Genomic DNA, 14,845 nt, shown 5'->3' on the forward strand with positions numbered 1-14,845 from the left:
TGGAACGACTGGTTGAGACAACTCGACCCGTGGGACAGCTGACGACCTCCACATTTTGCTGTGCAAAAGGCCTATATAATGCTTTCTAGGTCTAGTTGAAATTATTTGGAGATAAAGAGATGTTGGGGCAATACTTCATCTGAAAGTTTTCGGATTTTTTTTTCAACGTTTGGCGCACGACCTATCCCAAATAAATGGCACTGAGTGCAACATAAAAGGTTACCAACACTTCAGTCCGGGTTGAACGCCAGTCTTGCTTACGTTAACCCCTTTGCCAATTCTTGTTTTCAGCTGAATTTTTGAACACAGCAGTTTTTCATGAACCAGTTCTTCAGTGTGGTGATCTAATCATCTAAATAAATGTTACATTTTTAAAACCTTACAAGAATTGAAAAGGACTGAGGCCTACCTTTTCGCAGAGAACGGCTGTCAAAGTAAAAGAAGTCTTTTTTCAAAAGCGCGCTTGCACTGAGTTGTTCGTCTGCGAGTCATTTTTTCGTGATTGACTTTCAGCCAATCAGAACTTCCCGGTAATTTTCCACAAATTGCAAAATTACTCATTGGAGGGCGCCCTTTATCCACAAGTAATTATTCGTATCAGAAAATCGAAGGCCGACATTCGTGGTAACGGGGGACGCGGTACGGTACGTGCATTCAGATCCGAATGAATGTGCGGTCCTGTTTCGGCTGCTGGCGATTGAAATTGGTAAGAATAATTCTTGACTAGTCTTGACATTTAGCTTAATTGCTGCTAGTTACATGGTATTTGTGTTGTGAGCAAACGCTAGAGTGAGATCGGATCGTTCAGCTATGGAACAGGGAAGCCGATTTGCATGATTTGGATAAGAATAAAGATGAAGAATCCAAGGCTAAATCTGCCCGTAGGCCCCAATCAGAAAGACCAGCAAGCATGACCAGGCCATGGGCCAGGCCCTTGCGGAACTTTAAGTCGCGTGTGACTTGCAGCCCGAAGCCCCTGTGACTACTCAGAGAACTCGGTTCTCTAAGTAGGCCTACCCTACAATGACTGTTTATACTATGGGTTCGTAACGCTATGGCCTGGACACGTGCTGTAGGCCTAAGCCCCCTATGGGATTTTGACGTGATGCAGGTGATGAAATGTGTAATGTGTTTGGGTCGTTTTTGTCAGGAGAATGAGACATCATGATAACATTACTGTATCTCTGCAAGTCAAATCAAACGTCCACATGTACTGGTATGTACCTGCATTTTGTTCGACCAGTACTGGCAGTACTGAAGAAACCCCCGCGGATCTCTCACGCAATTCACCCTTTCACGCTGGGATATAGTGTGCACACTGGACATCACCTGATGGCAACCGCTTACCCGATTGTAGCCTGTGTACTGACCGTCCAATCCATGGCTGTTTGGGATGGCCATGTGATGGCACTGGAAACCTGGATTTTGATCAGCCTGATTTCTATCGCTGGCCCACCTGCAGCTCATGGCTCGTGGAGGGAAAGCATGCACTCAACCACAGTTTAATGATAGAACATGTTTGTGGAAAGACTGCTAAAAAAATTTCGAACAAAAAGTCATAAAATATTTATGAACTACTTGTACACCCTGAGAATCAAGAAGATTATGTAGAATTTTGGGTGGCCCAGCTTCGCAGAGGAGGTCGCAAATTCCATGGAATGATGAGAACAGGATTCTCATGATAAAAGGCAACTCCTAGAAAAATCACAGGATTTTTATTTTCAATGGCAGGCCTTGGAAAAGTCACAGAAATTTATGTACACAGTTTTATTTTTGAATTTTAGACTCAGAACATTCATAAAAGTGGACGCATCTCGACCAATACGAGAATCCATGCAGAGACATGAGCATTCATTATGCCAAAGAGATAGACATTTATGAGCCAATAGGAAAGTTTGTTCCATAATATGTGTAGCTGTTCAGCCAATGAGAAAAGTCATTGTGCACTTAGGGCACCCCGATTGGGTATTGAGTTGCACAGGTGTTTGAGATTTCCAAGCCTCAATTAAGCTCACTGGTGGCTACTTAGAACAAGGATCAGAGGTGGTCACACCAATGTTAGGAATGTGTTTATCTCCAGTCATGTGCACAGCTTGCTGCTACATTGGCTGCATCCGAATCTGTTGTCTAGAGCTAGGTCTAGGCCTTCGCTCCATTGGAAATGCATGGAGACGCATAGACAATAGACCTAGCCGTAGCTCTGGAATATCAGCAATATTGATTTTGAGTTGATATTGAATAATCAAATAATATTAACACATTGCAAGATGTATTTTTGCCTTGGGGAGATGTTAATTTAGGGCACAACCTGTTATATAAATTATCACATTGATTGACTCTACAATCAACCAGTGCTTTAGTGCAGCACTATTGACTGATCGCGCAGAATTAATTTGAGGGCCCATTAACCACACACATTGAATCATAGTCCTTGCTCTATGACTGAATTGAGGGCCTCTTCACCACACACATTGAATTGAGGGCCTGTTCACCACACACATTGAATCATAGTCCTTGCTCTATGATTGAATTGAGAGCGCGTTCACCACACACATTGAATTGAGGGAACTGCTAAATGTACATGTAACGGTACCTGTAGAGCTGTGATCGCTATCAAAAATATGGAGTCAGGAGCATTTTGCCTCCGGACAGTTCTACCACAAAGTGTCCCCCATCACAGTGCCATGCTAGGTACATGTATGTTAGATTACGTTAAGCGGTGGTAACCGGTATTTTTGAGGCATCTTTTGGATATGAAAATAATGAATCTGTCTCAGGTACAGCAGGGACTGTGGATTTACCAGATATTCGTAATTACCTAGGACTGTTTTTCTACTGCTATCGGTTGAAACATGTCACGTGACCGTACGTGTATATTAACATTTGATAATGCCCGCTGAGAAGTGATAATGCCCCCTGCATAAATCACGCGCTGGCACATGGATACGAGACACTTTACTCACTTCTGATTGGTCAGGAGTCGGTGTGCCATGCACGCGACGCGCCACATGCTCACCAAGTTTAAGGGATTCTATTAGACAACTTTCAAAATATGTACTGTGAAATGGACGGGGTTGTTTGGGGAAATGAAAGTAAAGTTTTAGAACAACGTCATTGGAAATCCATCATGTGTTGACTTCTTTTGACTCTCTTAATAAAAAGTTATTCATGAATGGGAATAAATATGTGCTTGGTCAGTCTTAAACTAACATTTAAGACCTTACTCAGGAGAATGGACGCCACTAATGCCCAAGCCACATATTTATTCCCTTATTAAATAATGATGGGCTTTGTTTCGGAATTTAGGACCTGCAGTAGAGAGTATGGATTATAACCTCTTTGACCCCCCCAAAAAAGGTGGAATCGGGTACCAACAATTTTCACTCAGATTGGAAATCAAGATACATCCCAGCCTAATATGGAAGGGCTGCGTAGCACTGTGATCAGAATATCGACTAGAATATATGAGTACCTTCTTCAGGGTGAGCAGAGTCAGATTCAGCCTGCTTGCCCTGAGGAAGGTACTGAGTTACCAAAAGCTCAGCAATCACATATTTCAGAGCACTGATTTGATATTATATATTCTTGTTGATATTTACACCCCAGCCTTCTTGTTTGACTTTGATTATGACTGCACTTTGTGCATGATTGCACTGTGTGGCGTGTTGATATGCAAAAACAACTTACTTTTGAAATGGACAATGGACAATGTCAGTTTGCAGAGAAAGGTACAAATAACAGATTTTCCCAGTACAGTATGCGAATTCATGCTCATGCAGCAACTTACATGTACTTGTAGGGGATGTTTGCCTTGCGTTACCGGTACCTCAAATAAAACAGACAGTTCTTGAAGGGTTCAAATGAATTAGGCACTGTTCAATGTGAACCGTGGTAGCATCAATTTACATGTATTTCCATGTTACAGTTCAAGTGTGCATGTGTGCCGTGCAGTGTTTCCTGGCTCTGTATAGATGTTCACTGCTGTAATTTAAGCCAGTGTATGGCTGAGTGAGTTTGTATGAAATTCACAAAACAATAAATGGATGTGGGCAATTTAAATGACCTTTCATTAATTCAATTTCATTTTCAGGGTATTTTGGGGGGGAGAGGTGGTCAGAGAGACTTTCAAACGTACAAATTATCAAAATTTTCATGACAGGCAAATTCACATTTTTCAACATTTCAAGTCACTCGATAATGAAACTAAATGCGTAATTGGGTTCTATAAGAAAGAGTGCAAAATTATTGGTATATAGTTTATTTTTCATCATGTTTATTGCCAGCTTTGCTTTAAGAAGAAGACAAATTGGCTAATGCATTGAACCAGTGATTTGTGTGCCTTGCTGGGTAATTTTCCACTCAGCGAGTTGTAGTACGTGCAGACGTCAGCTCCCAGAAACAAAAAAATTACCCATTAAAAATTGAACAGGTGCCACACAAATGTAAATTGAGGGAGTGACAATTGATGATGGATCAGGGACATGTTGATTGATCTCCTCTGCGCTTCTCTGTACTTCACAGTCACATACGATGGAAGGGAATTAGACGCACTTGTCATATCCTTTAGAATGTAGCAGTGGGGTGGTTTAATCGCTGCTAATTGGTTTTATCTAAGTGCTCGTTATGGGAACTGTGCACACATTGACTGGGCACTGGCAGGATTGTGATGATGTGCCACTTTGTACAGTATCTTACTGCCCACCAGATTTGATTTATAATCATTAAACAAAGTCCGTAAATTTATCGTGAACATGTATAAAAATCTCTAATTTGGAACAAGTCAGACTGTTGAGTATCAGAACATGGAGTGATTTTTCGACCAAAGTGAAAATATACCGGTAAATGGATTGATCAGATTTGTGAAAAACTCTTAAGGTACATACATGTACATGTACGTGTACATAAACGAGTGGGTCTGCATACACTGTACATGTAAGAGAATAACGGCAGGTGTATTGTAACAATTCATGTACCAGTACACCAGAATTTTGTTTCCATTCTTTTCTTTTTGCATTGACAAGATTTGTCCAGTATTGTACATCAGCATTGTTTGAATATGTACATGTGGAACTTGACAACTCTCCTTCCGCCATGACAATACAAAAAACTGTTACATTCTCGATGGGCATTTTACACTGCAAAGCATCATGGAGGTACTTTTGTAAATAAAGTCTTGCAGTGGAAAAATATCCAGCATTTACCTTTAACTGTACTGCATGTATCTACATGTATGAACAACCATTGCCTACAACTTGACACTCATCATTGAATATTGCACGATCATTTATTGCACACACACAGGTATTGTACATGTACATGCCTTGTTTATATTCCCAGTAAATTTCCCCACTGCACTGTACAATATTTGGCCAGGCTTATGTCTAATCAATTTACAGCTCTGTTTACCATGCATTGATAGCCACCCAGGGCCTCTGTTTGATGTTTGCATCAAACCATGGCAACAGTTCTGCACATGTCAATGGGCATAATGAGCCTCCAAGGTGTAGCAGTGAAGTGCCCCGGACTAGTTGAGAATACATGAAGATGTTTCCATCTGTCTGTTTGGGGAGGCCGGACTGAAACTGCAAGTCTTTTGTGAACTGTCATGGGTATTCTGATAGAGGTTAATGCATTGCTGGCATCTCCATGCCGTTTCTGTTATTTCAGTCTAGCTACAAGGAATGCATAAAAGGTTTACTTGAGCCTGTCCCGGTGATTAAGCTCTTGCCCTCTGAGGATGTGGAGCGCATAATCTCTATGATACCAGTATATGTACATGTATACATGTAGATACCATGATATACATGTACATGTATGTGTGCACTGTACATTGTACATTCCGGTATATATACATGTAGATACCATGATATACATGTACATGTATGTGTGCACTGTACATTGTACATACCGGTATATATACATGTAGATACCATGATATACATGTACATGTATGTGTGCACTGTACATTGTACATATATATACATGTGGATACCATGATATACATGTACGTGTACATGTATGTGTGCACTGTACATTGTACATGTCCATGTCAATAATGACGACTCAAAATCCAATTTACAATGTACACATATATATAAGTATTTTTATAGTGTGCCAGAACTTAACTATGCTGTATCCCTGTCAATCCTGTAAATTTTGCACATTTTAAAAATAATGCATTTGCCTGCAGGTAAATGCACAGTACAGTGTTTGTTATGGCGTGGGTAAATGGACATTGTTTGAACAAAATCAGGTGCATGTACTATATGATCGCTCTGCTCAGGATACCTTGAGAGACTAGTACATGTACCGTGTGTCACTTTATTTCAATTTAAATTGAACATCTCAGAAAACATCATTAACCTTAAATAAACTATGAAATAAAAACTATTGTCTTTTAAAACGTAAAACTTGTACAATATTGTACATATAAAACAGTGTTAAGCTGAATATTCTACTGTTCTTTCTTTTTGCCAGACTGTCACTAATGGATGAGAGTGTAAAATCCCAAATCTTTGGAGTGATGGCAGCATCCATCATGTGACGGCCCACCGTTGCTATGATCACCCGCCGCCCCCAGTAATGGCGGACAGCCACGCATACGTCTGGAGGAGCCTCTTCCCAGAGAGCCCCTGCCGGCGGCCCTGCCATCGCAGCAAGCAGGCGGCCTGCCGTGACGGTGCGCAGATCTACGTGTACGGCGGGCGGGATGGGCACCAGACCCTGCAGGACTTCTGGCGCTACGACGTGCAGACCAACATCTGGACACGGCTGGAGCGCGGCGGGGACTCGCCCCCGCCACTGCACGAGCACACCATGGTCGCTCAGAGGGTACGTAAAGTGTGATTCTAAAGGCCTGTTTACACTTCATACAAATTTGCAAAAGCGATTTTAGACTTCATGAAACATTTGCTGTGAAGTTTGCTTGAGTTGAAATGTATTAAACTTTGTGCAAATTCACAGTGCCAATATTTGATCTGATGGCACCAAATCAAGTTCTTGTACATGTATGAACCAGCCGTAAATTAAGGATGGAACTCTGCATTTAATTTAGTAAACGGTTAGTAAAACCACGCTCCATTGAACAGTTCCAAGTTGTACTAAAATGATGTCAGCTTATTTATTTCTCTTAATCCTTCAATAAAAAAGTGTATGGGTAAGTGGCATGTTCCCCCAGTATGCATGTACATGTACCTTAATTGCTTCTGCTTGAAATGTCTTCCTCACACAATCTACATTTATGTGTACCCTTTTGCCTTTAAAGGTAATGATTTCTCAGTTAACAGTTGAGAGAAAAGTTGTGCTATTCGCTCTTTGCACGCTGCCGCCATAGGCATGCAGAGCCTTGATCAGGTAGCTTTACACAATAAATGTACATGTAGCTGGTTCACATATACTTGCTTCACATACAAATTGTGGAGGTGCGGACATTCCTTTGCTCTCTCGTGCTTAAGGTAACTTGGGAAAAATGTTCCTTTTTCTTCAACTGGGATAACTCCTTCGAGCTGGCTTTTGGTGGTGATTTCTTGGACTGTTCCTCTTCATGTTGCTACGGATAACCTTGACCCCAAACGAGTCCGCACAACACCATCGCACCCTACATTATGTGGACTTCTTTTGTGCAGAGGTCCACACTATGTTTATCACGCTTGCACAGTGATTCGCGTGTATGTTGCTTCGTAATTTTGCACATGCTAAGTAAGTTCTTTTACCATCCGATTGGACAATATTTGAAAAAGCTGCATTGACGTGATTTTGACGTGATTGTACAAGCTGCCAGTTCGAGGCTCGATCTGCATGCCTATGGCAGCAGTTTGTAAAGAGCAAATAGTAGAAGCATTTGCCAACCTTGAGCACTGTTTCATGGCATTGCTTGCACATACTGATTCCCATTGTTATCTTCTAATCTTAAGCAAATTTTTCCTTCAAGATAAGTACGTTTATGCCTTCTGCTATGCTTACCGCTTACGGTCTCCATGAAATATGTGGAGCCTTTGTAAGCATGAAATATTGTGCTTACCAGCATCGTGAAATTGGGCCCTATCCATTTGAATTGCAGGGGTGTTTGTTTGTCTTTGGAGGGGAGCTGGGCTATGGCAGCTGTGGCGAGACCCCACTGTGGGTCTACAGTCTGGCCAAACAGACTTGGGAGAAGCCTGTCATTGAGTCCGAGGTTGTAACCCCCACTGGTCGGCGGGGTCACACGGCCGTGGTGTGGTGTGGGGGAATGCACGTGTACGGTGGCTACGTTGACTTGAAGGGCTCATCCAATGAGTTGTGGACGCTCGACTTTGGTGAGATCCTCATATTTGCACATTGTATGGGTCCAGGGATCCAAACTCAAAATCCATTTTCTCATTTTAAGGCTGGGAATTTTGTTGGGAGCTGTGTTTTCTAGGGTTCCTTTTGGCAGTTTTAACCAAGAATTGGTTCAGTGGTAATTTGTTAGAGATTTACTTTGGAAATTTTAATTGGGTGAGAGTTACCCGCGATATTAATCAAATCTTCTGAGCAGTTAACCAAAGAGAAACAGTCGAACCAATTCTTGGTTTTAACCGCCCAGATGCAGTCCCTGTTTTGCGCTTCGTCTTGTGCTGCATACAATCGGGACATTCTTTTCTGTCACGCATGTTGTTTTCATTCCTCTCCTTATGCAATTTGTTTTATGGCGTTCACACTTTCCTCAAGAAAGGCCAGAACTGCTGTCCGTTATGGAGATTTAAAAAAAAAAACCAAGACCATGCTTATCCTGCGGTGTACAATTTTGTCGCCCATTCTAATGTGTATTCTCATCCAGAAGTTTGTAAAATGATAAAATCTGCGCGGTTGGTGCTGACAACTGTTGTGTCAGGATCTGAACATTTTTGTCATGTTGTTGTCCTTGAAAATATGTGGCAGGTTGTCGTGCCGGCCAGTTCCTGATACCTTTACTCTCTTGCCTTTGTGTAGAGACAAGATGGTGGCACCTAAGTGTGGATGCCCAGGGGGAGAACTCGCCCTCCCCCAGGCACTGGCACTCGGCCGTCATCCACGAGGGCAACATGTGGGTGTACGGAGGCCTGAACAACCTGCAGCCACTTAGAGACCTGTGGAAATGGAACTTTGGTAGGCTTTACAAGTGTTTGTTGGATGAATTGTTAGATGTCTTACTTCGCTTTAGAGAAGGTTTTCCAGATTCATCATTTCCTGGAAGACAGTCAGGCTTAACCCTAGAAACCAGCCTTAATCTTCCAAAGTCGAACATCTTTGGGAGGATTTTGGATAATCGAGGAGGGTGAAAGTAAGATCTTGTTCACAGTTACCATTCACAGGGCTTGGTCCCCAGGCAAGTTTAAGTAAAAAATAGTCTGTCGGTGATTACCCATACAAGAGTGGTGGTAAAGTTTAGGTCTTCATGCTCATTACAAAGTGTAGGTGCCAATAACAGGATGATTAGAAATTACACTGAAGAAGATATTGAAAAAATGTTGAATTTTTGAGATGGGAGGAAAACCATAGACATACAGTCCGAGGAAAACCTACAGTTTCAAGTAGGGATTGAAAACCCATCCCCACATTCTGACCTAGGCTGATTCGAACCACGGGTCACAGAGTTGGAAGGGGAGGAAAGTACCGCAACAAAAAATATGCCAACCTGAGCTGGTTCAGAAAATTCTTTCTGAAAAAAAACCCACATGGAGTCGAGTTCAGGGGTTTTCTGTTGGAATCCTCGATCAGTCAATGCACGGCAATCTCTTCATTCCAGAATCCAGGCAGTGGACCCGAATCAGAGGCCGGCAAAGTCCAGGCTTCCTCCACGGCCACAGCGCGGTCCGGGTGGCTAACAGCATGATGATTTTTGGAGGAGAGGACAGCGAGGGAGAATATAGAAATGAACTCTGGAAGTTCAACTTTGGTAAGCCCAAAAAAAAAAAACAGACCCAATTACAATCATGGTTTTGTTTTGGTGTGAGATTTATTCTGGCTACAAAACATTCTGGGGAAAAAAACGAACATGGATTGAGTTAAAGTCGCAGGAGTTTTGAAATTCCATTTTCGTAGTGACATACATGTACCACCTTGTTAGTGCTTTTGGCAGCTTTGATGCTATGCAATGCATGTTCCTAACCCTGACAGATGTAATGTCAAAGGTTCTGATAAAAGAACCAATTTTATTTGTTTGATTTTTGGAATGATAAATCTTTATATGAAGGCGTTTCTTTAAAAGGATTTGAGTGCATCTTGTGGAAAGTGGCTTCAAAGCTCCAGTGAAAAATTGACATTTGTTGTACAGGACGTCTTGGAGAGATTTACTAATTTTTCAAATGAGAAATACACACAAAACTTCCAGGAATGAGTTTTTGAAGTCCTAATATGACATGTTCACATTTTTACCCACTTCAAATTCTTATTTTCACACATTTTCAGGCTCAACCAGCTGGCACACTGCAACGCCAAACCGTAGAATCACCCCAACCTCTTGCACACGCCACGTCCTGCTGTCCATCCCATCCAACCACATCATAGACAATTCCTACCTCAGCACCCTACGAGACAATCAGCGGCCCCTGTCTGCCCCCACGCAGGCCCACAATGAGAGAGGTCCGGACAGGGTTGGGGCAGAAACCCCTGTAAGGCTACTGATGGATAGGTTTGTTGTGCGGCCCCATTCCTCCCCACCGGTCATCGGCAGTGAAAGGCAACGGCGGGATCTTCCGATCCACCGTTTTGCAAACAGGGTTCACCCGTCCCCGGATGACGATGTGGATCCCCTGGCTTCAGCAAAGAAAACCTTGTTCATTTCGGATCAGGACGAGGAAGGGGATGCCGAAAAAGTTACTGAGGATGGAAACTTGGTCACCATGGAAACACAGGAGAAGGCAAAGATGTGCACTCAGGGAGATGGAGAGAAGACAGAGAATGGCAGGTGGGCCGTTGCCATGAGAGCTGATCAGATGAAGGATCGTATCCAGGGAGACAAAGAGAGGACAGGTCACAGACACTGGGCCATCACGTCAGCCATTTCTCCCGAGGACGTGGATCAAGTAGAGGAGAAAGAGACCAGCAAACTCATCATCAACGAAGAATCTCCACTTCACCAGCATCACACCGACAAGAGATGGGCTTACCAAGATGAAACTACAGTGAGTACGCATCCTGTTAATCTCCAGCAACAGAACGGAGAGTGGGTCCTGGAGGATGTGCTGAGCGAGCCCTCGTCACCAGTGTCCGTCAAGAGAGTTCCGTCAAATACAGGATATGTATCAAGTGCAATGTCAAAATCAGGCCCCGTTGTTCCCCATGCCTCAGCCATCCAAGACTGCATAACACTGGACTATATAGAGCCAGATTACATGTGCAATAATCGTGTAGAGGCTGACCAGAGTTGTTCCCGGCTGCTCAAGAATGATACCTCAATTTTAAATACTGGTTTAAATGTTCAAGTAGACACTGGCTGCAGTTTTCATCGTGCTGATGTTTCAAGTAGATCTTTTGATAACGATGCTAACGTGGAATGTAATCGTGGTAGTTATTACGACACGGAGCAGTGTCTTTATTCAGAGTTTCCATCTGTTTTAGAGCCAGAAGAACGAGTGACTGTGTCGGCAACAGCCAGCCAAATGTCAAAGATGTCAAATGCCAAAGATGTCAAGTACGTGAGACCATTGGATGTGGGATCTTCTGAAAGTAACGTCAAGGTCACGGATAAACTCCAGTTGCTGCCGTCAGATGAGAAATCAGTGGTGACTTTTGTCAATTTGGGTTTCACATCTTCGCATGATGATCTTCAACATGCTGAATATCCACAGGGTAAAGATGTTCAAGTTCATTGTTCGCGGCCTTCGAAAAAAGTTGAAAGTAGATCAGTTGACCAATCAGACAGTGTGCATGTGCCAAATGACCAATCAAGTGTCACTCTATATCCCGAGAAGGGACATTTCCCGATGTATCATAGTGATGCTTTTCACCAATCAAAACCACCGGCACTCCTTGTAAATCATGCAGTTGACCAATCGCCAGCCCTCTATCAATCTGTCAACCCATCCCAGCCCCTCATGAACCATACAGAGCATCAGATGTCCCCCTTGAAACGAACCCCCTACCGACGAGTAATTCAGGTGAAGCCCACCAATCACAGAGTCTGCCACATTACCGTGGAAGAGACAAGCCAACCGAGTGACCAATCAGGCCCTACATTCCACCAACTTCAGCAGAGCCAAAGACCAACAGGGTACAGAGAGAGTAGCAGTAAGGACAGCAGGCCTCGGCTTCACGCCAGGTCTCAGACATTGAATAATCTGCCAGGCAGAAACCCAACAGATGTACAGCGACCCCAGAGGCTGCATTTAAGTCAACTTTCCTCAGGACAACACAGAGAGCTGCTGTTGAAAGATAGTCAGGAAGAGGTATGTACAATTTATATGGGATACGTTTGGCTTAAAACTTCCCTCTTAGGTCGAGTTCGGGCGGCCTGTTCTTGTTCTTGCGCTTGAACAGCTGGAACACAACTCAAGAACACTGTTCTCAGAACAGGATCACACACCACCTCCTCGTCAGGGTTTTACAGGAACTCACGGAAAAACTCCTGAGATTTTGATTTTTGAACAGCTGCAAAAAGTAGAGAGATGGTTTACAAAGCCATAGGCCATGTAGACAATGGGAAGTTTTGCAAAATCAACATTAATTATTTTCCGTAACACAGAAATGAATGTTCCTGTTTATATAGAAAAGAATTCAGCCCATCCAAACCTTAACTCTTGAATAACGTACATGGACACCGCCATGTTGCATGTTGCTTGTGATAACCGGTTGTTTGTTCCCGGCGTTCGAGCGACCAACCCACGAGCAACAAATTGAGCTGTTCCTGAACATACGGGAATAAGCCGCCCGAACTCAGCCTTAGAGTCTGTGAGAAACCTTGCTGAATTCCAAGTACATGTATCATGTTTCAAGCTGCATGCATAGCTTAACCCTAAAACTGATGCATCTTTCAGGACTCCAAAACTCTCTATACTCTATCTGGAAAGTTGTTAATCCAACGGATTCAGAACCAGCCCAACAGAAAGAGGCCTGTCAACTGATCTGCTAGGATAATCCACAGAAATGCTTGCTGTGGAATCTTGTGGATTTTGGGTTAGGGTAGACAAGCACATAAAATTGTTGCTGCAGGAACAGTTAAAATCACTGTCAAGGATATGGCATCATTTGGCTTTCTTGAGGTTACACAGTGTTATCCATAATTTCAGTGCAGATCCACTGCATGTTTCAATGAATATAGCAAATCTGAAGTGTTAATCCCTTGCACGGTCTTCTTTGACCTTCGTAGGAGGACGTCTGGGTGTGGCCAGTCTTCCTGTTCCTCATGGGCGGTGAAGAGACCGGCTCCTGCAGTCTGCATCAGAACAACAGCCCCATGTCCGTGTGGAAGTGCTGCATTGTGCGAGGTGAGGTACTGGGCAGAGGTACTATCCATGCCCTAGTGCTTTCAACCAGGAATTAGTGTCGTAGTCGAGTCAGTCACAACGAACAGGGTGAACAGTGACAAAGGAATGCTTTTGCATCATTAAAGTGAAGTCTCTTGGGTTTTTTTGTCCGCAGGAAAACTCTCCGACAGTGAAGTCCAGCACATGTTATCACAGTACTAGCATTCCGGCAGAAGTCACAACGGAACAGTTCAAGTGCCCTGCACGTGAGAGAAATACGACTTCATAATCCATGTGGGGTTTGTGCCGGGCAGGGTACTAAAATGTACCAAGCCCAGAGCCAAGAAATTAGGCGCACTTGGGCGTTTCAGAGCATCACAGCGTTTTATTTGTAGAACAAAGTTTGGCAATATGTACGTTCAACAAGACATGTCTACAATGCATTCGAAATTTTTGAGTGATGTTTCCCCCCAAAAGTTTGGACGTTTTATTTTACTGATGTTTGTGAGCCAAGAAAATGTACATTTTTTGAAAAATGATTGCCGAATTCCTAGATAAAGAGTCTCACAGAATTTTATATATGTAGTTATTTATTAGCAGATGAATGTGTATATTTTCCCATGCACTATATTCAACATTTTGTACGTTGCAAGCTTTCCAACATTGCCACTGTTTAATAGGTTTGAACTTGACAGTACTTGATGAATGTACTGTGTGTATTTCACTAAAAGAGGGGAATCTAAGTAGAAGTCATCTTTTACATTAAAAGCACTGTGATTTCACTTCATAGACATGGCATATCAAGACTGTGGCTACATCGACATAAGGCAAACAAGGAAAATTAGGGAAAGATTTCAAATCGGTACGGGAGCAGAATCCGGAAAATGCAAAGCTGGTGTGAAGTCAGGGTTGGGGAAATGACTTCGATGTTTTTAAGTCTAGCTTTGAGTAGGAGTGTTTGGCCCCAACTTGGGTATCTGTCCTAACTAGAGTGGGTAGGGTTCCGACTATAGTGCTACAGCTGGGCCGGCCCAAATATTAAAGAGCACTGAATGCCATTGTGTGCCATATACCAATTTGTTTGTCAGTAACTTGTGCAGAATCTATTTTTATGCAGTATGTGTTATGGATGAAATACCACTTTGGCATATTTTGGATGAATTCTTTTGAGTGTGAGCCACAAAACCGTGGAGGTTGAGAAATTTCCTGCTGAAGTTTGCCAACTGCAGTTGGGCCAGCCCAACTTCAGCACCACAGTTGGGACTGTCCCCAACTGTAGCTGGGACTGATGCCACCATTGGGAAGAAACAGAAGCACCGATGCTTACAATCATTCAGACCTTGGGGCCATTTCAGAGCTGTCAAGTACTGAAATGTGCTAATTATTGCTTAGCCCTTAATTTTGCTAAGCAGGATTTTTCTGCTCATAGGCTCTATGAAATT

The 14,845-nt window shown here is 42.9% G+C and overlaps 1 protein-coding gene across 1 annotated transcript; it reads left to right on the forward strand.

The window, feature by feature from the left end:
- Window positions 1-611: 611 nt before the first annotated feature.
- Window positions 612-14,192, forward strand: LOC110979356 (uncharacterized). The gene is made up of 8 exons (XM_022235076.2): window positions 612-706; window positions 6,478-6,831; window positions 8,060-8,294; window positions 8,950-9,105; window positions 9,746-9,895; window positions 10,408-12,386; window positions 13,307-13,424; window positions 13,579-14,192. Exons 2-8 carry the CDS (start codon window positions 6,583-6,585, stop codon window positions 13,623-13,625), a joined length of 2,934 nt encoding a protein of 977 aa, XP_022090768.2. The 5' UTR covers window positions 612-706; window positions 6,478-6,582; the 3' UTR covers window positions 13,626-14,192.
- The last annotated feature ends 653 nt before the right edge of the window (window positions 14,193-14,845 follow it).

This window comes from Acanthaster planci, linkage group LG17, assembly GCF_054643075.1.
Source record: "Acanthaster planci isolate LZ-2023a linkage group LG17, COTS_SCS, whole genome shotgun sequence".
Classification (NCBI taxonomy): domain Eukaryota; kingdom Metazoa; phylum Echinodermata; class Asteroidea; order Valvatida; family Acanthasteridae; genus Acanthaster; species Acanthaster planci.

What these genes read in the sequence shown, in the direction of transcription:
- LOC110979356 (XM_022235076.2), top strand. Translation starts at nt 6,583, where the DNA reads ATGGCGGACAGCCACGCATACGTCTGGAGGAGCCTCTTCCCAGAGAGC. An exon ending in CCTGTGGAAATGGAACTTTG is followed by an intron (nt 9,106 to 9,745) that starts GTAGGCTTTACA and finishes TCTTCATTCCAG; the next exon opens with AATCCAGGCAGTGGACCCGA. An exon ending in ACTCTGGAAGTTCAACTTTG is followed by an intron (nt 9,896 to 10,407) that starts GTAAGCCCAAAA and finishes ACACATTTTCAG; the next exon opens with GCTCAACCAGCTGGCACACT.